The following is a 25,975-nucleotide window of genomic DNA, read 5'->3' on the forward strand; positions in this document are numbered from 1 at the left end:
CAACTTGATGCTTTCAAAAGCTCTAGCACATCCTCTTTCTTAATGTCTGCGTGCTCAAGCTTTTCAGTCTGCTGCAAGTCATTACTACAATCACTAAGATCCTTTACAATAGTGAATACTGAAGTAAAGTATTCATTAAGTACCTCTGCTATTGTGTTCGATTCCATACACTCTTTCCCACTGTCACATTTGATAGGTCCTATTCTATTACGTCTTATCCTCTTACTCTTCACATACTTGTAGAATGCCTTGGGCTTTTCCTTAATTCTGCCCGCCAAGACCTTCTCATGATCCCTCTGGCTCTCCTAATTTCCTTCTTAAGCTCCTTCCTGGTAGCCTTATAATCTTCTGGATCTCTAACATTACCTAGCTCTCTGAACCTTTTGTAAGCTTTTCTTTTCTTCTTGACTAGATTTATTACAGCCTTTGTACACCACGGTTCCTGTACCCTCCATAATGCCCTTCCCTTGGACAACATCGGTGACGTGGAGAGGGGAGACTTGCAGCTTAGGCAACTGCTGGTCTTCCATTAAAAAAAACCCTGCCCAGGCTTGCGCCCTGGAAACTTTCCAAGGCGCAAATCTATGGTCTATCGAGACTAACAGAGGCCTACTCACACGCTACCATAATTTCCCTGTCTCATTGGAACGTACCTATACAGAGCTCTACACAAATAGCCCCTGAAGATTTGCCACATTTCTTCCGTACTTTTCCCTGAGAACATCAGTTTCCAATCTAAGCCTCCAATTTCCTGCCTGATAGCCTCATAATTCCCATTACTCCAATTAAACGCTTTTCTAACTTGCCTGTTCCCACCACCCTCCAATGTTATTGTAAAGGAGATAGAATTGTGATCATGATCTCCAAAATGCACTCCCACTGAGAGATCTGACACCTGAACAGGTTCATTTCCCAATACCAAATCAAGTACAGCCTCTCCTCTTGTAGGCTTATCTACATACTGTGTCAAGAAACCTTCCTGAACATACCTAACAAACTCCACCCCATCTAAACCCTTCACTCCAGGGAGATGCCAATCGATATTTGGGAAATTAATATTTCCCATCATGACAACTCTTATTATTACACCTTTCGAGGGTCTGTTTCCCTATCTGCTCCTCGATATCCTTGTTACTATTGTTAAAAAAAACACCCAGTAAAGATATTGATCCCTTCCTGTTGCTAACCACCACCCACAGAGACTCCATAGACAATCCCTCCATGGCGTCCACCTTTTCTGCAGCCGTGACACTATCTTTGATCGACAGTGCCACTCCCCCACCTCTTTTGCCTCCCTCCCTGTCCTTTCTGAAACATCTAAAACCCGGCACTTGAAGTAACCAATCCTGTCCCTGAGCCTTCCAAGTCTCTGTAATGGCCACCATATTATATCTCCAAGTACTGATCCCCTGATCTTTGCATCATCAGGGAGAAGTTCCGAAGGATTGGAGGGTTGCAGATGTTGTTCCCTTATTCAAGAAAGGGAGTAGAGATAGCCCAGGAAATTATAGACCCGTGAGTTACCTCAGTGGTTGGTAAGTTGGTAAGATGGAGAAGATCCTGAGAGGCAGGATTTATGAACATTTGGAAAGGCATAATATGTTTAGGAGTAGTTAGCATGGCTTTGTCAAGGGCAGGTCGTGCCTTATAAGCCTGATTGAATTTTTTGAGGATGTGACTAAACATATTGATCAAGGAAGAGCAGTAGATGTAGTGTATATGGATTTCAGCAAGACATTTGATAAAGGTACCCCATGTAAGGCTTATAGAGAAAGTAAGGAGACATAGGATCCAAGGGGACTTTGCTTTGTGGATCTAGAACTGGTTTGCCCACAGAAGGCAAAGAGTGGTTGTAGATGGGTCATAATCTGCATGGAGATTGGTGACCAGTGGTGTGTCTCAGGGATCTGATCTGGGACTCCTACTCTTTGTGATTTTTATAAGTGACCTGGATGAGGAAGTGGAGGGATTGGTTAGTTTGCTGATGACACAAAGGTTGGAGGTGTTGTGGTTAGTGTGGAGGGCTGTCAGAGGTTACAGCAGGACATTGATAGGAACTGGGCTGAGAAGTGGAAGATGGATTTCAGCCCAGGTAAGTGTGAGGTTGCTCATTTTGCTAGGTCAAATATGATGGCAGAATATAGTATTAATGGTAAGATTTTTGGCAGTGTGGAGAATCAAAGGGATCTTGGGGTCCAAGTCCATAGAACGCTCAAAGCAGCTGTGCAGGTTGACTCTGTGGTTAAGAAGGCGTATGGTGTATTGGCCTTCATCAATCGTGGAATTGAATTTAGGAGCTGAGAGGTAATGTCACAGCTATATAGGATGCTGGTCAGACCCCACTGAGTACTGTGCTCAGTTCTGGTTGGAAGGACGTGGAAGCCATAGAAAGGGTGCAGAGATTTACAAGGATATTACCTGGATTGGGGAGCATGCCTTATGAGAACAGGTTGAGTGAACTCGGCCTTTTCTCCTTGGAGTGAAGGAGGATGAGAGGTGACCTGCTAGAGGTGTACAAGTTGATGAGAGGCATTGATCGTGTGGATAGTCAGAGGCTTTCTCCCAGGGCTAAAACAGTTGCCACAAGAGGACACATGTTTAAGGTGCTAGAGAGTAGGTACGGGGGAGATGTCAGGGGTAAGATTTTTACTCAGAGAGTGGTGAGTACATGGAATGGGCTGTTGGCAACAGTGTTGGAGACGGATATGATAGGTTCTTTTAAGAGGCTTTCTGATAGGTCCATGGAGCTTAGTAAAATAGAGGACTATAGGTAAGCCTAGTAATTTCTAAGCAAGGGACATGTTTGGCACAACTTTGTGGGCTGAAGGGCCTGTAGTGTGCTGTAGGGTTTCTATAGAGTAGATAAATCCCCAGGACCTGACAGGGTATTCTCGCAGACTTTGAAGGAGACTAGTGATGAAATTGCAGGGGCCCTGGCAGATAAATTTAAAATGTTGATATCCATGGGTCAGGTGCTGGAGGATTGGAGGATAGCTCATGTTGTTCCATTGTTTAAAAAAGGCTCTAAAAGTAATCCAGGAAATTATGGGCCGGTAAGATTGACGTCAGTAGTAGGTAAATTATTGGAAGGAATACTAAGAGATAGGATCTACAAGTATTTGGATAGACAGGGTCTTATTAGGGAGAGTCAACATGGCTTTGTGTGTGGTAGGTCATGTTTAACCAATTAATGTTTTTTGAGGAGGTTACAAGGAAAGTGGATGAAGGGAAGGCAGTGGATGTTGTATGCATGGACTTCAGTAAGGCCTTTGACAAGGTCCTGCATGGGAGGTTAGTTAGGAAGATTCAGTCGCTAGGTACACATGGTGAGGTAGTAAATTGGATTAGACATTGGCTCAATGGGAGAAGCCAGAGAGTGGTAGTGGAGGATTGCTTCTCTGAGTGGAGGCCTGTGTCTAGTCGTGTGCCACAGGGATCAGTAATGGGTCCATTGTTATTTGTCATCTATATCAATGATCTGGATGATAATGTGGTAAATTGGATCAGCAAATTTGCTGATGATACAAAGACTGGAGGTGTAGTGGACAGTGAGGAAGGTTTTCAAAGCTTGCAGAGGGATCTGGACCAGTTGGAAAAATGGGCTGAAAAATGGCAGATGGGGTTTAATACAGACAAATAAATGTGAGGTATTGCACTTTGGAAGGACAAACCAAAGTGGAACATACAAAGTAAATGGTAGGGCACTGAGGAGTGCGGTAGAACAGAGGGATCTGGGAATACAGATACATAATTCCCTAAAAGTGGCGTCACAGGTAGATAGGGTAGTAAAGAGAGCTTTTGGTACATTGTCCTTTATAAATCAAAGCATTGAGTACAAGAGTTGGAATATTAGGGTGAGGTTGTACAAGGCATTGGTGAGGCCGAATTTGGATTATTGTGTGCGGTTTTGGTCACTGAATTACAGGAAGGATATTAATAAGGTTGAAACAGTGCGGAGAAGGTTTACAAAGATGTTGCTGGGACTTGGGAAACTGAGTTACAGAGTAAGGTTGAAGAGGTTAGGATTTTATTCCCTGGAGTGTAGAAGAATGAGGGGAGCTTTGATAGAGGTGTATAAAATTATGACGGGTATAGATAGAGTGAATGTAAGCAGGCTTTTTCCACTGCTGGGGAGAAAAAAAAACTTGGGTTAAGGGTGGAGGGGAAAAAAGTTTAAAGGGAACATTAGGTGGGGGGGTCTTCTTCACACAGAGAGTGTGGGCTCACTTTTAACATTTAAGAGAAACTTGGACAGGTACATGGATAAGAGGTGTATGGAGGGATATAGGCTGGGTGCAGGTCAGTGGGACTAGGCAGAAAAATGGTTCAGCACAGCCAAGAAGGGCCAAAAGGCCCGTTTCTGTGCTGTAAAGTTCTATGGTTCTATGTTCTCTATTGTAGGGAGGGTTTTACCATTATGGACAAGGCTATATCCACTACTTTTTGTAGGATTTTTTGTTCAAGGGCATTGGTGTTTCCACAGCAGACTGATGCAACCAGTCCATCACACATCTACAGGAGTTGGTCAAAGTTTTAGATGTCATGCCAAATGTGGGCAAACTCCCACAGAAGTAGAGGTGCTGCCGTGCTTTCTTCCCAAGTGCAGTTACATGTTGGGCCCGAGACAGATCCTCTGAAATTATAACACCAAGGAATTTAATGTTTCCGACCCACTCTATCTTTGATCCCTCAATGAAGACTGGCTCACAGACCTCTGGTTTCCTTCTCCTTAAGTCAATAATCATCTTCTTTGTTTTACTGATATTGAGTGAGAGGTTGTTGCTGTGGCACCACTCAGCCAGATTTTCAATCTCCCTCCTATATGCTGATTCATCACCACTTTTGATTTGGCCCACAACAGTAGTGTCATCAGCAAACTTAAATATGGCATTGGAGCTATGCTTAGCCTCACAGCTAAAGTGTAAAGTGAGTAGAGCAGGGGGCTAAGCACACAGCCTCGTGGTGCACCTGTGCTGATGGAGATCATGGAGCAGATGTTGCTGGAGTCTGCAAATGAGGAAGTCAAAGATCCAGTTGCACATGGAAGTATTGAGGCCAATGTCTTGAAGCTTATTGATTAGTTTGCGGGGGGAATTATAGTACTGAATGCTGAGCTGTTGTCGATAAAGAGCATCCTGATGTATGCATCTTTGCTGTTAAAAATGTTGCAGGGTTGAGTGAAGGGGAACCTGAGGGAGAACTTCTTCACTCAGAAGGTGGTGAGAATGTGGATTGAGCTGCCAGTGGAAGTGGTGGATGCAGGCTTGATTGCAAAATTCAAGTTTGCATAGGCACACCAATGAGAAGGGTATGGAGGGTGTAGGTTGATAGGACTAGTAGGATGGTGTACTAGATGGGCCACAGACATTTTTCTGTGTTGTAGTACACTCCAAAGTGCTTTGTGAGGTTGGTGATGATACATATCAACTCCTGCATGGTGAGAGACCTGGATCCTGTCATCTGCTGCAGACTAGTTGATCTGCTGCCACAATACTGCAGATGCCATTTCATTGGCTCTTCACTCAACTCTGGAACGTCTGGACATTGAAGATTCATACATAAGGATGCTTTTCATTTACTATAGCTCTGCATTCAGTACTATAATCCCCTTATCACTAAGCTCCAAGATCTAGGCCTTGATATGTCCTTGTGCAACTGAATTCTCAATTTCCTCTCATAGACCCCAGTCAATTCAGATTGGCAAAAACATTTCCTCCACGATCTCTATCAACACAGGTGCACCACAATGCTGTGTGCTTTGTCCCCTGATCTATGTGCTTTACACTTATGACTGTGTGGCTTAGCACAGCTCCAATACCATATTCAAGCTTGCTGACTACACCACTGTCGTAGACTGAATCAAAGATGGTGATGAATCAGCATATAGGAGGGAGAGTGAAAATCTGACTGAATGGAGCCACAACAACAACCTCTCACTCAATGTCAGCGGGACCAAGGAGCTGATTATTAATTTCAGGAGAAGGAAACCTGAGGTCCATGAGCCAGTCCTCATTGGAGGATCCGAGCTGGAGAAGGGCAGCAACTTTAAATTCTCTAGCATTCAGAGTTCCAAGACCAGCACGTCAGGATCATCAGAAAGATACTGTGCCTCTAATATCCTAGATGGTTGCACAGATTTGGCCTGTCATCCCAAACTCTGTCATGCACAGTGGAGAGTATCCAGACTAGATGCACCACAGCCAGATATGGAAACGCCAATGCCCAGGAATGGGAATGTCTACAGGAAGTGATGGATACAGCCCAGTGCAGCACAGGTAAAGCCCTCCCCACCACTGAAAACATCTTGATGGAGCACTGTCACTGGAAAGTAGCATCCATCACCAAAGACACCCATCATCCAGGCCACACTACTACCATTGGGCAGGAAGTACAGGGGCCCTAGGTTCCACACCACCAGGTTCAGGAACAGTTGTTAACCCTCGACCATCAGGCTCCTGTGCCAGCATGGACAACTTCATTCACCACAACACTGAACTGATTCCACAACGTACAGCCTCCCTTTCCAGGACTCTTTACAACTCACCTTCTCAGTTCATTTTCTCTTCTTTTGCCCACTGCTTGTTTGTCAGTCTTTGTTTCATAAATCCTGTTGTATTTACTGTGAATGCTCGCAAGAAAATGAATCTCAGGGTGGTATTTGGTAACATATACACACTTTGATAATAAATTTATTTGAACTTTTAACCTTTGAACTTGTGAGTCTATGAAGAGGCACCATTAGGATTAGAAACAAGCAAGGAGGAATTGCAGGAACTCCTATAATTTGGAAGATGAGTGACTACTGAGAACGGAGAGACTCAAGACTGTTTATTGTCAATTTTCAGTCCAAGAAGTTGTAGCCTTCATCTTAGTCAGGGTGCCTAGGACTTTTGCACAGTACTGTACGTACAGTCTATGTACATACACTAATCTTATGTACTCTATGTGACCACACTCAGGCACTTTGTGTTTCACAGGATCACTTTTATATTTATGTAGCCTGGGGATAAATACACATGCAGAACAACAAATACTTTTCCGGGTCTTTAACTCCTTTACCTGTTTTAGATGTTTTAATGCAGAAAGAGGGCATCAAAATAAAAATGACGAAATAATTTAAAAAACCACCGTTCCTCCTGTTGCAGTGTCAGCTTAATTTCAAACCACACCTTTGTTAAGTATGCAGTATGAAAATAAATAAAAATACACAAAACCGATACGATAGTAGCAATTCTAAAAAAAATACAAACATTAGAATCCCACCAACTTTGTAGCTTACACACATCGAAAATATGAATAAATATATCTCATCTTAACTTGGCACACATGTGCTTAACTTCCATACACACACAGGCTAGAACCTGAAATGAGTTCTCCTTGCTCACGTTCACACATGAGATTAAGACATTCACATTACTCCATTAATTTCACATTCGGCCATGAAACAGTAACGAAAGACAAAAATAAACTTTTACAATACATCTCCTTGTAGATTCACTACTCGAAAGACTAACCTACGGCCGAGAAGGAACTTAGCACAACCACAACCATCCGGTTCCGATTCCCTATACTCGCGAAAATCTAAAGCATGTAAAATATGTCAAATGACCATCCATTGTAAAAGGGATACATTTATTTTGAATTAAAGGTCTCTTTGCTAATAAAGATTTCTTTATCTCATCATCAACATTTATCTTATTCCATAAATCAATCAAATGCTTTAGTATAGGAGATTCTTTCTTTTCCCGTATCCATTTAGATTCCCATTTATATATAAAATCTTCGGGTATATTTTCTCCTATTTTATCTCATTCTATTCTAATCCATGCCGGTTTATCTTCATCAAAAAAGATGTAATAAATCCAAGTTGATTTGCTTTATAATAATTCTTAAAATTTGGTAATTGTAACTCTCCTAGGTCAAATTTCCATGTCAATTTTTCCAACGATATTCTTGACATCTTACCTTTCCAAAGGAACTTCCTCACACATTTATTTAACTCTTGAAAAAACTTCTGCGGTAATTGTATTGGTAGTGTTTGGAATAAATATTGTAATCTAGGGAATATATTCATTTTTACATCATTTACTCTACCTATTAATGTTATTGGTAACATTAACCATTTATCAAGATCCTCTTGAATTTTTTTCAATAATGGCAAATAATTTCGTTTATATAAATTCTTTATATCATTATCAACTCTTATACCTAAATACTTTATACCATTTATCGGCCATCTAAATTGAGTTATTAATCGACATTGACTATAATCTCCTTTAGTAAGGGGTAAAATTTCACTTTTATCCCAATTTATTTTATACCCTGATATTTTCCCATATTCTTCCAATCTAGAAGATAATTTACGCAACGAATGCAATGGGTTAGTTAGATAAATCGGAACATCATCAGCAAATAAGTTAATCTTATATTCCTCCTGATTAACTCTAAAACCCATAATATCTGAGTTCTGAGAATAATAATATATCTAATAATATATAATAATATCTAATATCTATAATATCTGAGAATATCTGACTGGTATTCTAGATTTACAAACCTGTATAAACGAATTTACTTGGATATTATCAAATATTATTCACCTTTCCTCACCAAACCTGGGAAAAGCACCCAAACTTCGTTCTACTCCACCCATGCACAATGACGTCACCGTTTTCTCTTAAAGGCACAGGCAGCTATTTTAGTATTAGCCGGGTGAATACATAAATGCACTTTACAATAGAAAATGTTATTCAATGGCCACCTGGCTGCACTTATACTTACTGTGCTCTTCCTGCTTGTTGTGTTTGTCAATGTGGACGCAGAGCGAGTTTGGAAATCTGATGGGAGCAAAGGATGACGAGTGTGGGAGGGGTGTGGAAAAGCTGACAGAGTAAGATAGCAGGGCAGGGGAGACATAACCAGCTCTGAGACACCAGGCACGGTAATTTGATTCCAAATAATTGATTAATTGTTCATTAGAGAATGTGTCTACGGCACTTCCCTCTTCCTCTCCTTCTCCCAACCCTGGTTCCCCTCTCCCTGCCCCCTTCCCATTCTCAGTCCACAATAGAGACCCACATCAAAGTCAGGTTTATCATCGCTCAAATACATCATGAGATTTGTTTTGCGACAGCAGTACAGTGCAATACATAAAATCACGACAGTACTGTGCAACATTCTTTAGGCAGCCCGGCTATTGTGCCCGTGACTTTTGCACAGTATTGTACATAAAGTGATGCTCGGTAGAGGAGTTATTTTGTGACTCCTACAGGAAATGATATAGTGTGTAGTGGTATTTACAATTTGAAAATGTGGAAACACAAGAGATTCTGCAGATGCTGGAAATCCAAAGCAACAGTCGACGTTTTGAGCCAAGACCCTTCATCAGGACTGGAAATGCAGTGAATCAGAACCAGGTTTCGTATCACTGACATAGGGTGTGAAATTTGTTGTTTTGTGGCAGTAGTGTACTGCAATACATGAAAAGTATAATGTAAAGTATATAAAAATTAAACAATTAGTGTAAAAAAGAGCAGAAAAAAAAACACAAAATCACAAACACGAGAAAATCTGCAGATGCTGGAAATCCGAGCAACACACAAAATGCTGAAGGAACTCAGCAGGTCAGACAGCATCCATAGGAAGAAGTACAGTAGACGTTTCAGGCCGGGACCCTTCGACAGTGCTTCTCCCGATAGATGCTGCCTGGCCTGCTGCGTTCCACCTGCAGTTTGTGTCTGTTGCTTGGTTATGGATGGCGCCTTCCCCAATGCCGGATGGTGAAGTAATGTGTGTCACCGTACACGGAGAGGACTTGGTGCGAGTTGGAGTTTAGACAGCAGGTGCAAGTTCACTGAAGGTGGAGATCGGGTCACAAAAGGAATGAAATCACCAAACGCACCATTGAAGGCAAACGTTAAGATGACGTTAGATGGTGGTCGGAGAAAGCATTTCCTTTCACTAGGTGGTCGGCAATGATGATTCATCGATCTACAACCCTCACTGGGGATGTGAGTGGAAACAATATTGAGATTGAGATAAAGTGCGGAACAGGTCTAATGCGCCCTCACCACCCAGCAATACCATTTAACTCTGGCGCAATCACAGGACAGCTTACAATTGCCAATTAACTAATCGATGCGTCTTCGGAAAGCCGGAGAGCTGGCGCCGGAATTGAACTCTGATCTCCGATGCCCTGAGCTGAAACAGCGTCTCGCCAGGCGCTACGTTACCATGGCGCCCATGGAGGAAGAGATCTGCAGATGCTGGAAATCTAGACACCTCCCCAACCCCACACACACTGCTGGGGCAACTCAGCAGTCGACGTTTCGGGCCTTCATCGGTACAGCTGGGGATATTCAGCTGAAGGAACACTGGATGACATCGAGACTGCTCAGGGCGAACTGTACAACTCAGGTCAGAGGGAACTTTCCGAGGATATTCTACTGTTATCCAGAACCGTTACCGGAAGAGATCAGCCACGGGTGACCAATGGGATAAGAAACACAGAATGTGAAAGAGCAATGTAGACTGGAAGAGGAGGAGCGACAGGAGGAGGCGGTGTACATCTGATCTACAAAAGCACCACCGACGACGCGGCCACGTAGCGGTTAGAGGAGACGCGAAGCGCCAGAGAGGAGGGAGGGAGAGAGGTTCTGGGAGAGCAGAGAGCAGGCAAAAACTAGAGGAGGTAAGAGAACAGTGGAGGAAAACTCGTTGAGGGAAGGGAGTGTGGAAAAGGAGCGTTAAAGAGTTTGGTGCAGTCACAGTGATTGCTATTGTGATAACAATGGTACCTTCCACCGAGGAACAGGGGACCCAGGGAGCTCACCTAGGGCAAAGACGACTCCTGGAAGCACGTGTTAGTTCTCAGGGAGATGGAGCGCCCAGACCTTGGGCAGAGGGGCCCCTGGGAGCAGGGGAGCAGGATGGGGGTGTGTGGAGAACAGAACGATGGGGAGGCAGGCTCTCTGAAACCAGGGTCCAGGCGGGAGTGTGGGTGTCCTTGCGATGCGGAGTGAACCCCGCCGGAGTACAGGTACAGGTGGGGGGGGGGGGCGCCAGTCCTTGCAAGTGGGAGATGGGTCGGAGGAGGATGAACTCTGACAGAGCGAGGAGGAGGGAAGTCCTCGGGAGGACTGGCTGAGGAAGGGGGGTATTCAGAGAGCCAGCGTTCAGTAGGTTCCGCACCATCAATAACTCTCGGAGACGTGAGTTAAGGTAGGCTTTTATTGGCTGGAAGAAAGCAGAAGCAGCAAGCGTCCACCACACAACATCCTGGAGACTGAGGGAGGAGCTGTGCCTCCGATCGCCTTTATACAGGGGTCTGTGGGAGGAGCCACAGGAGCAGTCAGCGGGGGGCGTGTCCAGACAGGTATATGTAGTTCACCACAGAAGGGCTTCAGGAAGAGGAGGGGGATGAAGAGCATCGGGGAGGATGGAGCGAGAATCCGGGAAGTTGGATGCGGCAGGGTGTAATGTGCGCTACCCGGGTGCGCTCTGTCCCTGAGACCCGACTCTGGATATGGAGGAGAGAGGTGGTGCACGGGGTGAGCCCGGAGCTGTGGAGGATGGCGGCGGGCTTCCAGCCCAGACACTGACCTTCTCGGGGAGTGGCTTTCTCGTAACTTACCACATCGGCGTGGCGCAGTGCTTGTTGGAAAACGCGCCCGAGGTTGTCCGTGGGGCTCGGAGAGTGTTCGGAGTATCTGCCGGTTCCCTCATCGCTGCCGCTATCGTCTGTGGCATTGATCTCGGTAAGCCATCGAAAACGTCACATTCATCTGGACTTTGACACTGCCTATCCTCGGCTTGTCCCTAACCGGCGGACAATAGGCAGGTGTGGAGGAAGAAATTATACACTCAGTGGTCACTTTATACAGTCCCTCCTGTACCTAATAAAGTGGCCACTGTGTGAATGTTTCAGGTCTTCTGCAGCTGTAGCCCGTCCGCTTCAAGGATCGACGTGTTGTGTTTTCAGAGATGCTGTTCTCCACACCTCTGTTGTAACACATGGTTCCTGGAGGTGCTGTTGCCTTCCTGTCAGCGTGAACCAGTCTGGCCATTCTCCTCTGACCTCCCTCATGACAAGAAGTTTTAACTAACACCACTGCCGCTCACTGGATGTATTGTTTAAAGCTTTTCGCGCTCTTCCCTGTAAACCCTACAAATGGTTGTGTACCAAAGTCCCAGGAGATCAGCAGTTTCTGAGATACTCGAACCACCCCATCTGGCACCAACAATCATTCCCCAGTCAAAGTCACTGAGATCACATTTCTTCCCCTGCTTGATCTGAGCAATAATTGAATCGTTTAACATGCTTTTAAGCATTGAGTTACTGCCACCTGATTGGCTGATGAGATATTTGCATTAATAAGCAGGTGTACCTTATAAAGTGGCCACTGAGGGGTATGGTGAGAAGTATTTGCCATGATGTAAATGTAAATAGAGGAAGGTCTCAGGTTTAATTCCTTTCTATGTGTTCCTCTGTAGATCCTGCCGTGTGGTTGTGAAAGGTGTAATATGGATGGCCATGCATTCACATCTTCATTTACTCAACATGAAGATGATACAAGTGAACTGTGGGTTACAGATTGTCTTACTTGGAGTGTGGACATTGGGTCATACAGTCTTAGAGAACCACAACACAGAAACGAGCCATTCAGCCCATCTACTCCATGCTGACTGTTGTTCTGCCTAGCCCCATTGACCTGCGCCAGGACCATCGCCTTCCAAGTCCCTCCCATCTTTCTCTTAAATGTTGACACTGAGCTGGCACCCACCACTTCCATCAGCAGCTCATTCACTCTTTCACCACCCCCTTTATATTTCCCTTAAATAGTTGGCCTCTCATGCTTAGCTCATGATCTCCCAACCTCGGTGGACAAAATCCTGCTTGCATTTACCCTATCTATAACCCTCATAATTTTGGATTCTTCTATCAAATCTCCCCTTATTCTCCTATGCTTCAGGGAATGAAGTCCTAACCCATTCAACCTTTCCCTGTAACTCAGATCCTCAAGTCCTGGCAACATCCTTGTAAATTTTCTCTGCATCTTTCAATCTTATTGAGATCTTTCTATAGGTAGCGTAGGTTACCAGAACTGTACACAATACTCCAGATATGGCCTCTTTAACTTTAGGTTTATGAAGGCCAATTTGCCAAAAGCTCCCTTTATTGACCCTATCTACCTGTGATGCCACTTTCAAGGAATTATGGACCTATATTCCAAGATCCCTTAGCTCTACTGCACTCCTTAATGCTGTACCACTCACTGTGTAGGACCTACCGTGTAAAGTGCAACTCCTCACGCTTGTCTGCATTGTATTCCATCTGCCATTTCCTAGCTGGGCAACGGGTAGAGCAAGAGCTGGATGGTAAGAGGAGAGTGGGAATGATGCCAGAAGCTGGGAGGTGACAAAGGGCTGACGATAATGGAATCTGATAAGACAGAAAGGTGGAGTGTGGCAAAAAGAGGGGGGAAGCAATGGTGGGGAGTGAGTAGGTTTTGGGCAGATGCTGAAGGAGGGGAATGGGATAGGCTGATGAGGACCAGTCCAAACAGGAGGAACAGTGTGAAAAGCGAAATGTAGGCAGGGGACAGGAGGAGCAGTTACTGAAAGTTTGAGAAAAGGTGGGACTGCTATCTTGTTCCACGAGCCTTCCAGCTCCATTTCCAGGCCTCCCTCTTTAACCTCAGTGAGAAACCAATGTAGTGATGTTCCACTGGCCAGCTCCATCCACAGAAGTTGCCTGATCCTCCAGCAATGTGAGTGTTGTTCCAGACTCCAGCATTCACATACATGATCCAGGTTACAATGCCTGATTCTTTCTGAATTGTAAATGGGTGAGATACAGATGACCAAATGCATTGTTTATGCTGTGGGATCTTCCTGATGGTTTTGTGCCATCCATTTGGTCTCAGGAATCATTTTCACTCCATAACAGATCATTTCTACCGGAGCGTCACACGAACAGCTGAACAGTCAAGAAGACACTTCCTTGGGCCGATGAATCCTTTTTTTAACCCTCTCCAACTTGTCCGGGACAGTCTGGTGGAGACTCTTTGCGAGAATGCATTTGAGCTTGCGTGTGGGAGGCTGTTCATCTCTGTGACCCGGGTATCTGATAGACAGAACATCCTTGTCTCTGACTTCAGTTCCAATGAGGAACTTATCCAGGTAACAGTCTGCTGTGTCTCCATCTACATACAATGAGAGATAACATAGAACAGTACAGGCCCTTTTTTCCATGATACGTGCCAACCTCTTAACCTACTCTAAGATCAATCTAACCCTTCCCTCACACATGGCCCTCCATTTTTCCATCATCCATGTGCCTTAAATGCCCTTAATGTATCTGCCTCTACCACCAGACTTGGCAGCTCATTCCGTACACCCACCACTTTCTGTGTACAGTATATAAAAAAAACACTTAACTCTGACATTCCCCTTCCAATTTCCTCTAATCACCTTAAAATTGTGCCCTCTCATATCAGCCATTACCTAGGACAATGACCATAAGACATGGGAGCAGAATACACTCAACGACGGCTTCCACAGTGATCTTTGGCAATAAATTCAACAGATTCGCCACTTTCTGGCTAAAGGAATTCCTCCTCATCTCTATTCTAAATGGATATTACTCTATTCTGGGCCATGCCCTCTCATCCTAGACTCCCCCACTTTAGGAAATATCCTCTGCACATCCATTCTATCTAGGCCTGTCAATATTCGATAGGTTTCAATGAGATTCACCCCCCTCTTCATTCTTCTAAACTCCAGTGAGCAGAGTCCTAGAGCCATCAAATGCTCCTCATCTGTTAACCCTTTCATCCCCAGAGTCATTCTTGTGAACCTCCTCCAAAGCCAACGTATCTTTTCTTAGATAAGGGGCCCAAAACTGCTCACAATACTCCAAGTGTGGTCTGACCAATGCCTTTATAAAGCCTCAGCATTACACCCTCACTTTTATCTTCTAGTCCTCGCAAAATTAATACAGTACTAGTATTGCATTTACCAATTTCTAACTGTGCTACAAAATAATCTCCTATTCCATACACTGTATGCATTCAAATATAACACTTTCAGTCCTGAATTTTACCACCCTTTTTGATTTTTGCCCCTAAATTACACTTTAATGCATCTTACTGACTGCAATTTTGCTGTCATCTGACTGTCCTTCCTCATGTTTTCGCTATGCACTGCAGCTACTTGTATACTAACTGCCCCACCCGCAGACAAAACTAGATTCCGTCCCTCTAAGTTTCCGTCCAAATGAGTTTAAACCTGGGTAAAAGCCTCTGGCTGTCCGCTCTACTGATGTCTCTTATCATCGTGTACATCTCTATCAAGCCATCCCTCATCCTCCTTTGCTCAAAAGTAATAAGCCCCATCTCACTCAACCTTTCCTCATATTCCAGGCAGCATGCTGGTACATATCCTCTGGACCCTCTCTAAAGCTTCCCCATCCTTCCTATAAAAAGGTGATTAGATCTGAGCAAGTGTGATCTAGCCAGGGTTTTACAGAGCTGCAACATTACCTCACGGCTCTTGAAGTGACTTATGAAGTCCAACACACCAGACAACTTCTTCACCACTCTGTCAAACTGTGTAGCAACTTTGAGGGATCTTTGTGAAGACCCTTGTGTTCAGTATCCTGATTCCTTGGCTGTGAGCCTATACAAAGCAGATTATTGTTCATTTCTGTTTGTCCCAATCTTCTCTTCAATGTCCTTATTCTGGATTTCTAGTCTTAATTTGAAAAATATTTCTGAGCACCTCCCTGTGACAATATCCAATAACATGTTAAGTAGAATGTTATCATTGTTAATTAAGTAGAAGTTGAAGACATTGGGTGTAAATTATTCCTGGTTTGAATTTTGATTCTTCCTTTCACAGGCATTACTCTGCAGTTGTTTTATTCCGGTCTACTGTGGGCTGTTCTGTCCAACTTTCCGGGGTGTGGTATGTAATTGTGACCCATTTTCCAGATTGCATTGTGAGTCTCTGCCTGCAGAAAGGACTTTGTGTAATCTTCATCGAAGTGTAATATGTACCAAAATGCAACACTCGGAGTGTTCTGAGCAGTTTTGGGCCCCTTATCTAAGAAACACTGTGCTGGCATTGGAGAGGATCTAGCAAAGCTTCTCTTGAGCAATTCTGGAAATGAAAGGGTTAACATGTGAAGAACGTTTGACAGCTCTGGGCCTGAATTTGCTGGAGTTTAGAAGAATGAGGTGGATCTCATTAAAACCTATCAAATATTCAAAGGTCTAGACAGAGTGGATGTGGGCAGGATGATTCCTATAGTGGGGCAGTTTAGGACCAGAGGGCACAACCTCAGAATAGGGGGATGCTCCTTTAGAGCAGAGATGAGGAGGAATTTCTTCAGCTAGAGGGTGGCGAATCTGTGGAATTCATTGTCAAATTATTGGGTATATTTAAACCGGAGGTTGATAGGTTCTTGATTAGTCAGGGTATAAAAGGTTACAGGGAGAAGACAGAAGAATGGGGTTGAGAGGGTTAATAAATCAATCATGATGGAATGGCATGGCAGAGACTTGACAGGCTGAATAGTTGTATTTTGTTTCTGTCTTTATGGTCAATGGCATGGGATTTCTGTTTCTCACATCTTCCATCTGGCTGTGTCGAGGTTACTGACTAATCGGGAGAGTTCCTATGACCCTGTTGTAATTGGCAAGAACTTGTATCTCTTGTGCTGCTCAGCTTCTCCCTGACCTGCTCTGTGCTGAAGGCTTGGGGCTACTCTGTGCAATCAATCCCTCGGACTGTTTCCTTTGCCCTCATCTCACTCTTGATGACTACAGCACTTTAAGTTACGTAATTGTGATCCATTTTCCAGTTACATTGTGAGTCTTTGCCTGTAGGAAGGACTCGATGTAACCTTCATCAAAGCGTGGCAAGGAACAAACTGCAACTTTTGGCATAGTGTGAGCAGTTTTCAGCCCCATATCTAAGAAAGATGTGTTGGCATTGGAGAGGGTCCAGAGGAGGTTCACGAGAATGATCCTGGGAATGAAAGAGTTGATGTATGAGGAGGGTTTGAGGGTTCAGGGCCTGTACTCGCTGGAGTTTAAAAGAATGGGGTGGGGGGGAAGGATCTGATTGAAACCCATCAAATGTTAAAAGGCCTAGATAGAGTGGATGTGGAGATGATGCTTCCTATAGTCAGTGAGTCTAGGACCAGAGGGCATAGTCTCAGAATACAAGGATTTCTTTTTAGAACAGAGATGAGAAGGAATTTCTTTAAGCAGAGGGTGGTGAAACCATGGAATTTGTTGGCACATGTGCACAATTTTTCTGAGAAGAGATCTACAATTAAATGTATGATTTGATTAAATTGCTATAAACAAGGTTGTATCTTTACTTCGAGATAGAGTGTGGAACAGACTCTTCCAGCCTAATGAGCCGAGCCACCCAACTTGTCCTAATCACAGGACACTTTGCAAGGATCATTTAACTAGTATGTCTTTGGGCTGTGGGAGTAAATCAGAGCACATAGAGGAAACCTACGTGGTTATGGGGAAACGTACAGACTCCTTACAGTTTTTATTAATCATCATGAAGGGCCTGGGTTGCATTTTGTTTTTAAACTAACAATCTTTGCTTTAGTTGTGATGTTCCTAGTCATGTGAGATACTCATGATTACAGTATCCCCTTGTGTTAAAGCATGCGTGAAAATGAGCTGCAGATCGCTGTAAACTGATTCCTACCCTCTTCAAAAGGGCTTTTGACTTTGCTGTGTTTTGGATTTTGTTGTATTTTTCACAGACTCAGATCCATCTGACGACCTTCTCAATGAATAAATATGAATGAGTTGAGCATTGAGCTGCGAATACACATGGGCAGTACGATGATCACATCAGTAACGGCTGCCCCACTAGTCAAGTTGTCAAGTTCCCTTAACTTTCTTCTCCAAAATTTTGTAGAGTTAGAATATGAAGCTAATCTTTTCCATTACTAATGTGCACATAAATATTAATCTTCCTCTTCCCACCATCTGTGTGTAGTGCAATCACTTGAGTCGAGTAGAATGTTCTTCTAAGGGGTTGTCTATTGGTGGGTGACCCCCCTTCAACTGGGAATAGGGGATCTATTTGGGGACATGTGAATTGGGCATCCAGTAGCTATCACCTTGATATCAATATACATGTAAAGTGCCTTGCGCCAAGGACAATTCCTGGCCTTTTTAGCCTTACTCATTCCTTGCTTAACTTCCATAGTCAGAGGAACAGAGATGAGATTCTGTGAGCGTGATAGAGACACCCAGATGGTATGTTGCCTCCCTGGTGCCAGAGTCAGCGATGTCTTGGATTGGGTCAGTGGCATTCTAAAGGAGGAGGGTGAGCAGCCAGAAGTCATGATATCTTGTTACGTACCCTGTAACCGGGTGTCTAACCAGCAGAGAAAGAAGAATTCGTTGGAGTCTGGTGGTACTATACTAAAGGTGTTTATTAATAAAAATAAGCATAACCATATCAATAATGCAAATATACATATAAAACCAGTTAGCAGTAATAAACCTAAAAGTGTAGGAATAATAATAATCAATAATAAACAAGCTCTATCGATGTCTAGGGGTAAATTAATTGTCATAGAATATAAAGTTCAGTTCAGTTCATGAGTGCTGATGTAGTTATGGTTGTTGTATTGTAATCGCTGGAGAGAGAGAGAGAGAGAGAGAGAGAGTGAGATGTAACAGCTACAGTCAGGCAAACCTTTCTTTGCTTTCTTAATCCATCGTATCGGTGTGGTCATTCAGTTATGACCCCTCTGGTCTTCAGCCAGACCGTACTTCTGTGGTGGACTTGTCACTCTGGCATGAGTGGACACACACACAAGTCCCCACTGGCCCTGCTTTTACACTGATAGCCTTACTGACCGACCTCCTGGTTCGGTCTTCAAAGCCCCCACCTTTCTTGTGGGTTCCAACACTCAATCAGTGTCCACTGGCGTGTCCGGAGGGTGTCTCTCCAGACCTGTCTTTTATCCCCACTAACGGGGTCTCAGCTATCCATCACTCCTAAATGACTGTGTCCATCAAATAAGGCCACTCCTTCAGTCCACTGAGGAATGTTTATGGGCAAACTATTGTCCTTGCAGCGAAACAGTAAATAATTCAAAAAGGAGTCACAATGCGGTTAATCAGCAATTTCCCCCTCTCTCTTATCTGTCGCTGATGTTCTTGCTTGTTTTTCCGTCTCTCTTTTTCATGGTCAGCATAGCAACAGTAATAGTTCGTGTTTCTCAGGGGGGATGGTTAACTCTGTACCCCATTGTCCATCAGGTCTGTTCATCACATAACAATATGTTGGCACCAATGACATGGGTGGACAAGGTGGAGAGGTCCTGAAGAGAGATTTTAGGGAGCTAGGAAGAAAGCTGAAAACAGGACCTGCAGGGTAGTAATCTCTGGATTGCTGCCAGTGCCACATGCCAGTCAGGGTAAGAATAGAATGATTTGGCAGGTGAACGTGTGGCCGAGGAGCTGGTGCAGGGGCAGGGGTTCAGAGTTATGGAACACTGGGGAAGGTACGACCTGCGCAGAAGGGATGACTTGCACCTGAACCTGAGCAGGGCCAATATCCTTGTGGGCAGGTTTGCTAGACTTGTTCAGCGGGGCTTCAACTACTTTGGCGGGTGAAACTGGAGTGATAGAGCTGAGGATGGGGTAGTTGGTTTACAAACAGAGGCAATGTGTAGTGAGATTGCGAGCAAGGAGAAGTTGGCGATAGCACAAATTTGCAGTCAACTCCAGATGAGTTGCAATGGAAAAGGTGGAAAAAATCAAAAATGGTGATAAGGGTGTTATATTTGAGTGCATGCAGAATACGGAATAAGGTAGAAGAACTTGCAGCACAGTTACAGATTGGCAGGTATGATGTTGTTGACACCACTTAATCATGGCTGGAAGCAGATTTTGGTTGGAAGTTTAACGTCCAAGGATCAAAAGGACAGGCAGGAAGGCAGAAGGATGGCGTTGCTCTGTTGGTAAAAAATGAAATCAAATCATTAAGAAAGGATGGAAGGTGTTGAATCATTGTGGGTAGAGCTAAGGAACCGCAAGGATTAAAACTCCCTGATGGGAGTTGTATACAGACCCCAAAACAGTAGTAAGGATGTGGCCTAAAAATGACAGTGGGAGATAGAAGATGCATGCCAAAAGGGCAATGTTACGACGGTCATGGGGGATTCCAATATGCAGGTAGATTGGGGAAAATCAGGTTTGTGCTGGATCCCACAAGAGGGAATTTCTAGAGTGGCAATGAGATGACTCTTTTGAGAAGCTCATGGTTGAGCCTACTAGGGGATCAGCTAATCTGGATAGGTTGTTGTGCAAGTAAACGGAATTGATTAGAGAGCTTAAGGCAAAGGAGCCCTTAGGGAACAGTGATCATAATATGATAGAATTCAGCCTGAAATCTGAGAAGGAGAAACTAAAGTCAAATGTATCAGTATACAGTGAAGTCAAGGGAATTACAGAGGAATGAGAGAGGAGTTGGCCAGAATTGATCGGAAAAGAACTCTGGCAGGGATGATGGCAGAACAGCAACTGCTGGAATTTCTGGAAGCAATTCAGAAGGCACAGGATATATACATCCCAAAGAGGAAGAAGTATTCTGAAGGCAAGATGACACAGTCATAGCTAACAAGAAAAGTCAAAGCCAACATAAAAGCCAAAGAGGGGGCATATAATATAACAAAAAACAGTGGTAAGTTAGAGGATCGGGAAGCTTCCATCTTTTCCTTCTTAATGCTATGGAATTGATGGCTTTGTGGCCAGGATTGCAGACAATACAAAGATAGATGGAGGGCAGGTAGCAGAGAATCTGCAGAAGGACTTGGACAGATTGGAAGCATGGGAAAAATAAGTGGCAGATGTAGTGAAAGGAACTTTAAGTCATGCAGTTTGGTAGAAGGAATTACGGCATAAATTATTTTCTAAATGGGGAGAAAATTAAAAAATCTTAGGTGCAAAGGAACTGGATTGTCCTTGTGCAGGATTCCTTACAGACTGAGTTGGTGGTAAATCAGGCAAATGCAATAATAGCATTCATTTCAAGAGGACTATAATATAAGAGAAAGGATTTGATGCAGAGCCTTTACAAAGCACTGTTCAGACTGCAGTTGGAGTATTGTGAGCAGTTTTGGGCTCTTTGTGTAAGAAAAGATGTGCTGGCATGGGAGTGGGTCCAGAGGAGGTTCATGAGAATCATCCTGGGTGTGAAAGGGTTAACATGTGAGGAGCGTTTGATGGTTCTGGGCCTGTACTCACTGGAATTTAGAAGAATGAGGTGTGATCTCATTGAAACCTAGTGAATATTGAAAGGCCTGGATGTGGAAAGAATGTTTCCCATAATGGAGGAGGGCCTCAGAATAGAGGAATGTCCATTTAGAAAAGAGAAGGAGTTTATTTGGCCGGAGAGTGGTTTCTGTGGAATTCATTGCCATGGATAGTTGGTGAGGCCAGGTCATCAAGTATATTTATAGCAGGGGTTGATAGGTTCTTGGTTATTCAGAGTGTCAAAGGCAGGAGGATGGGGTTGAGAGGGATAATAAATCACCCATGATGGAATGGTGCAGCAAATTCAATGGGCTGAATGGCCTAATTCTGCTACTTTGTCTTGTCTTGTGATCCTATTGTTTTCTTTGTATTTGCTGTGAATGCCTCCATGAAAATGAACGTTAAGGTAGTATACAGCACCAGATGTGCACTTTGATAATGACTTTAGTTTGAACTTTGATCGTCGAGTCTCTGAAGGACATGTAACTGCCTAAACGCTCATGGAGGTGAGAAGCAGAATGCATCTTGTCACATGTTTGCACTGAAGAAAGGCTCTTAGTGTGTTAGTAGTCATAGATCGATCACTCGAGTCGGGTATGATCTTCTCCTAAGGGGTTGTCTATTGGGTCCTTGTGGATGTAGAGCCCGATTCTGTTGTAGCGCGGACAAGAGCAAGTTGTAGCTGTGGTCAGTGACTGGGTCTTCCTGTTGTTCAGTCTCTCCTTCCCCAGCTGCCGCTTGTTCTCTGCGGCACAACCGAGACGTTCACATGTAGCTCAGATCCCTCTTGGACAGATTTCCTCCAGGTGTATCTATCGAGTGCAATGTCCTCTCGGGTTTTAGGCATAATGTAGAATTTCTTCAGGCTGAGTTTGATTTATCTTTGAAGTGTTCCTTTACCCACCAGGGACTCACTGAAAATCCTTCAACTGGAGTATAGGATCATCTTGGGGAGACATGAGTTAGGCATCCGGATGACATGACCTATCTCCGTTGGAGTTGGTGTAGCTTTATCGTGGTGAAGATGCTGTTCATGTTGGCCTTCCCCAGTATGCTGGTGTATGTGTTATATATTGAATTGAATAGAATTGACTTTATTTTTTACATCCTTCACATACATGAGGGGTAAAAATCTTTACATTATGTCTCAGTCTAAATGTGCAATTATGTTAATTGTAATTAATAGTATTTACAACAGGATGGTCAATATAACATAGACATACAGTTGGGTCAGCATGAGTTAATCAGTCTGATGGCCTGGTGGAAGAAGCTGTCCCGGAGCCTGTTGGTCCTGGTTTTTATGCTGTGGTACCGTTTCCCGGATGGTAGCAGCTGGAACAGTTTGTGGTTGGGGTGACCTTGGGACCCCAATGATCCTTCAGGCCCTTTTTACACACCTGTCTTTGTAAATGTCCTTAATAGTGGGAAGTTCACATCTAGAGATGCGCTGGGCTGTCCGCACCACTCTCTGCAGAGTCTTGGGATTAAGGGATGTACAGTTCCCATACCAGGCAGTGATGCAGCCAGACAGGATGCTCTCAATTGTATCCCTGTAGAAAGTTCTTAGGATTTAGGGGCTCATACCAAATTTTCTCAACCATCTGAGGTAAAAGAGGCACTGTTGTGCATTTCACCACACAGCTGATGTATACAGACCATGTAAGGTCCTTGGTGATATTTATTTCGAGGAACTTAAAGCTGTTTATCCTCTGAATCCCGGATCCATTGATGTCAATAGGGGTGAGCCTGTCTCCATTTCTCCTGTAGTCCACAGCCAATCTTTTTTTGTGACATTGAGGGAGAGGTTGTTTTCTTGACAACACTGTGTCAGAGAGATGACTTCTCTGTAGGGTCCCTTGTTATTATTTCAGATGAGTCCAATCAATGTAGTCTAGTCATCAAATTTAATTAACAGATTGGAGCTGTGGGTGTCAACATAGTCACGGGTATACAGAGAGTAAAGGGGGCTTAAGACACAGCCCGGAGGGGCACCTGTGTTGAGGGGCAGAGTTGAGGGAGCCCACTCTTACCACCTGCCGGCGATCTGACAGGAAGTCCAGGATCCAGCTACACAAGGTAGGGTCAAGGCTGAGGTCTCTGAGCTTCTTGTCAAACCTGGAGGGAATTATAGTGTTGAATGCTGTGCAGTTGCATGCACTTGGCATAAGCAGATCACTTGAAATTGGACTTGTAGTGTAGCAGTTCGTGTAATACTTTTCCACACCAGTGACATAGTTCAATTCCCACCACTGTCTGTAAGGAGTTTGTACGTTCATCCCACGACCTCTGTTTTCCTCCGTGTGCTCTGGTTTCCACACATACAGGTTGGTTGGTTAATTGGTAATGTGGGTGTAATCAGGTGACGTGTGCTTGTTGGGCCAGAAAGGCCTGTTGCCATGTTGTTTCCATCAATAAAATACGATAAATTATATAGTTTAGCCTGAGATTAATTGAATGTATTGTTTGGTTAGATGGGTAACATGCAATGTTGTAATGAAGGGCATAAGATGGGTAGGGGAATTGCTCGGTATTTCAGTTTGACAGCCCTTGAGCTGTAATCAGGACATCCTGAGCTTAGTATGTTGTTCAATTAGACACCCCTTGAATCCTGCTTCCAATCTTTCGATCAGTCCAATTGTAGGGCCTGCCTGATAAACTGGGCCCATTGCCAAGATCAGGCTGAATTCTGTCATCTAATCTAAATTGAGAAAATAGCTAGGATTCCCTTTGTTTATTTGGGAGATTATGCTACTTAATTGCGACAGGAAACTGTTGCCAGTTTTTAATGAGTGTCAGTTGCCTACACGTCGTATGGCTGTTAGATACTACACTGTGCTAGGAACATAGAAATCTATAGCACATTACAGGCCCTTCGACCCACAATGCTGTACTGACCATGTAACCTACTCTAGAAACTGCCTAGAATTACCCTACCACATAACCCTTTACTTTTCTAAGCTCTATGTACCTACTAAGGGTCTCTTAAAAGACCCTATTTTATCCTCCACCACCATAACCGGCAGCTCATTCCACGCACTCACCACTCTCTGTGTGGAAAAACTTACCCCTGACATCTCCTCTGTACCTACTCCCCAGCACCTTAAAACTGTGCCCCCTCATATTAGCCATTTCAGCCCTGGGAAAAAGCTTCTGGCTATCCACACGATTAATGCGTCTCATCATCTTATACACCTTAGAGTGAATAGTTTTTAAATAGTGTCAGTTGCGTGTGTTTAAGAAGCAGCGATTTTGTCACTGATAGTTGGCAAGAAGGAAATAGTTAAGACAATGCAGAACTGTTTTGCTCACTGTGGTTTCAAGCACTGATGCATGGATTGGCCAGAAATAGCAGAGAGTAAAAGTCAAACAATTTCACCACTTCAAGTTGGAAAGCATTTGAAGGTATCAACAATCAGCTTGAATGTTACCTTTGGTCCCCACTGGAAAATCAGCTCCCACCTGTGGCTCCAAGAAGGTGTTTGCATACAAGAGCGGCCACACGCCGGTACACCGTTTTGACAGGGTGGCCAGTAGCTCTCATACCCCAGAGAGATGGGGCCATGCCGTCCCAGTATGTGAAGTCAGCTAAGGTGGACTGGGCGGATGAGATCGCCAGTGAAATCCAATGGCCAGGAAGCTGGTTCTGCAGCACTCCACTGAGAGCAAAGGGCATGGTGTGAGGCACAGTGGGCATTCACTAGAACCAAGGAAGACCCCAGCTGTGATGTCATTGTCGTTTCATGTCATCGTCGGATATGATGGACAACCACCAGTAACACTGGTAATGCTCTATGTTCCAGATATTTCATTTAAATACATAATTTGTTACTCAGTTAAATGGTAGTTAGTCTTTTTTTATATACCTTTTTAACTATTTCTATGAAACTTCAATTATTGGGGCAGATACCTAATAGGGAGCCAGTGCCAAGAGTTTTGGCTGCTACCCCAAAAGATGAGTGGTATATAGTTGACATTTAGGTTGAAATAAATATTGTAATGTTAACCATCCATAAAGTGGCATAGTATATCACTCAGATTCTTCAAACAATCACCGAGTGGCCTCCTAGGATCAAGATTCTCAAAAAGCCCTTCTGGCCCACTCAACACAGCGAAGCCCTCTTCAATGGAGAAGAACGAACAGTTGCCGTGGTAGCATAGCAGTTAGCGTGACACTATTACATCTCGGGGTGTCAGAGTTCAGATTTCAATTTCCACTACTGTCTGTAAGGAGTTTGTATGTTCTCCCCGTGAGTAGATGGGTTTCCTCCGGGTGCTCTGGTTTCCTCCCACAGTCTAAGGACATACTGGTTAGCCGGCTGTTGTAAATTGTCCTGTGATTAGGTTAGGGTTAAATAGGTGGGTTGCTAAGCAGTGCCGGATCATTAGGCTGGAAGGGCTGTTCCACGCTTTATCTCTAAATAAACAAAAAAATAAGTCAATGTTTTGGGCCAAGACCTTTCATCACGATTGGCAAGTCACCTTGTACTCCTTCCCTTCCCTTAACCTCCTTATTCTGGCATCTTCTCCTTACCTTTCCAGTCCTGATGAAGGGTTTCGGCCTGAAACGTTGACTGCCTATTCTTGTCCAAGATGCTGCCGCACCAACTGAGTTAGAACCATAGAACCACAGAACATTACAGCACAGAAACAAGCCCTTAGGCCCTTCT

The 25,975-nt window shown here is 44.0% G+C and overlaps 1 protein-coding gene across 3 annotated transcripts in view; it reads left to right on the forward strand.

Moving 5' to 3' along the window:
* Positions 1–11,096: 11,096 nt before the first annotated feature.
* LOC132395758 (patatin-like phospholipase domain-containing protein 2) overlaps positions 11,097–25,975 on the forward strand; it is a 32,602-nt gene continuing 17,723 nt past the window's right edge. For all 3 annotated transcript variants that reach the window (XM_059972748.1, XM_059972749.1, XM_059972750.1), the window contains exons 1-3: positions 11,097–11,756; positions 13,949–14,181; positions 15,901–15,966. In XM_059972748.1, the coding sequence (XP_059828731.1) occupies positions 11,525–11,756; positions 13,949–14,181; positions 15,901–15,966 (531 nt within the window). In that variant the 5' untranslated portion in view covers positions 11,097–11,524. The remainder of the gene's footprint in view (positions 11,757–13,948; positions 14,182–15,900; positions 15,967–25,975) is intronic.

This window comes from Hypanus sabinus, chromosome 6 (assembly GCF_030144855.1).
Source record: "Hypanus sabinus isolate sHypSab1 chromosome 6, sHypSab1.hap1, whole genome shotgun sequence".
NCBI lineage: Eukaryota > Metazoa > Chordata > Chondrichthyes > Myliobatiformes > Dasyatidae > Hypanus > Hypanus sabinus.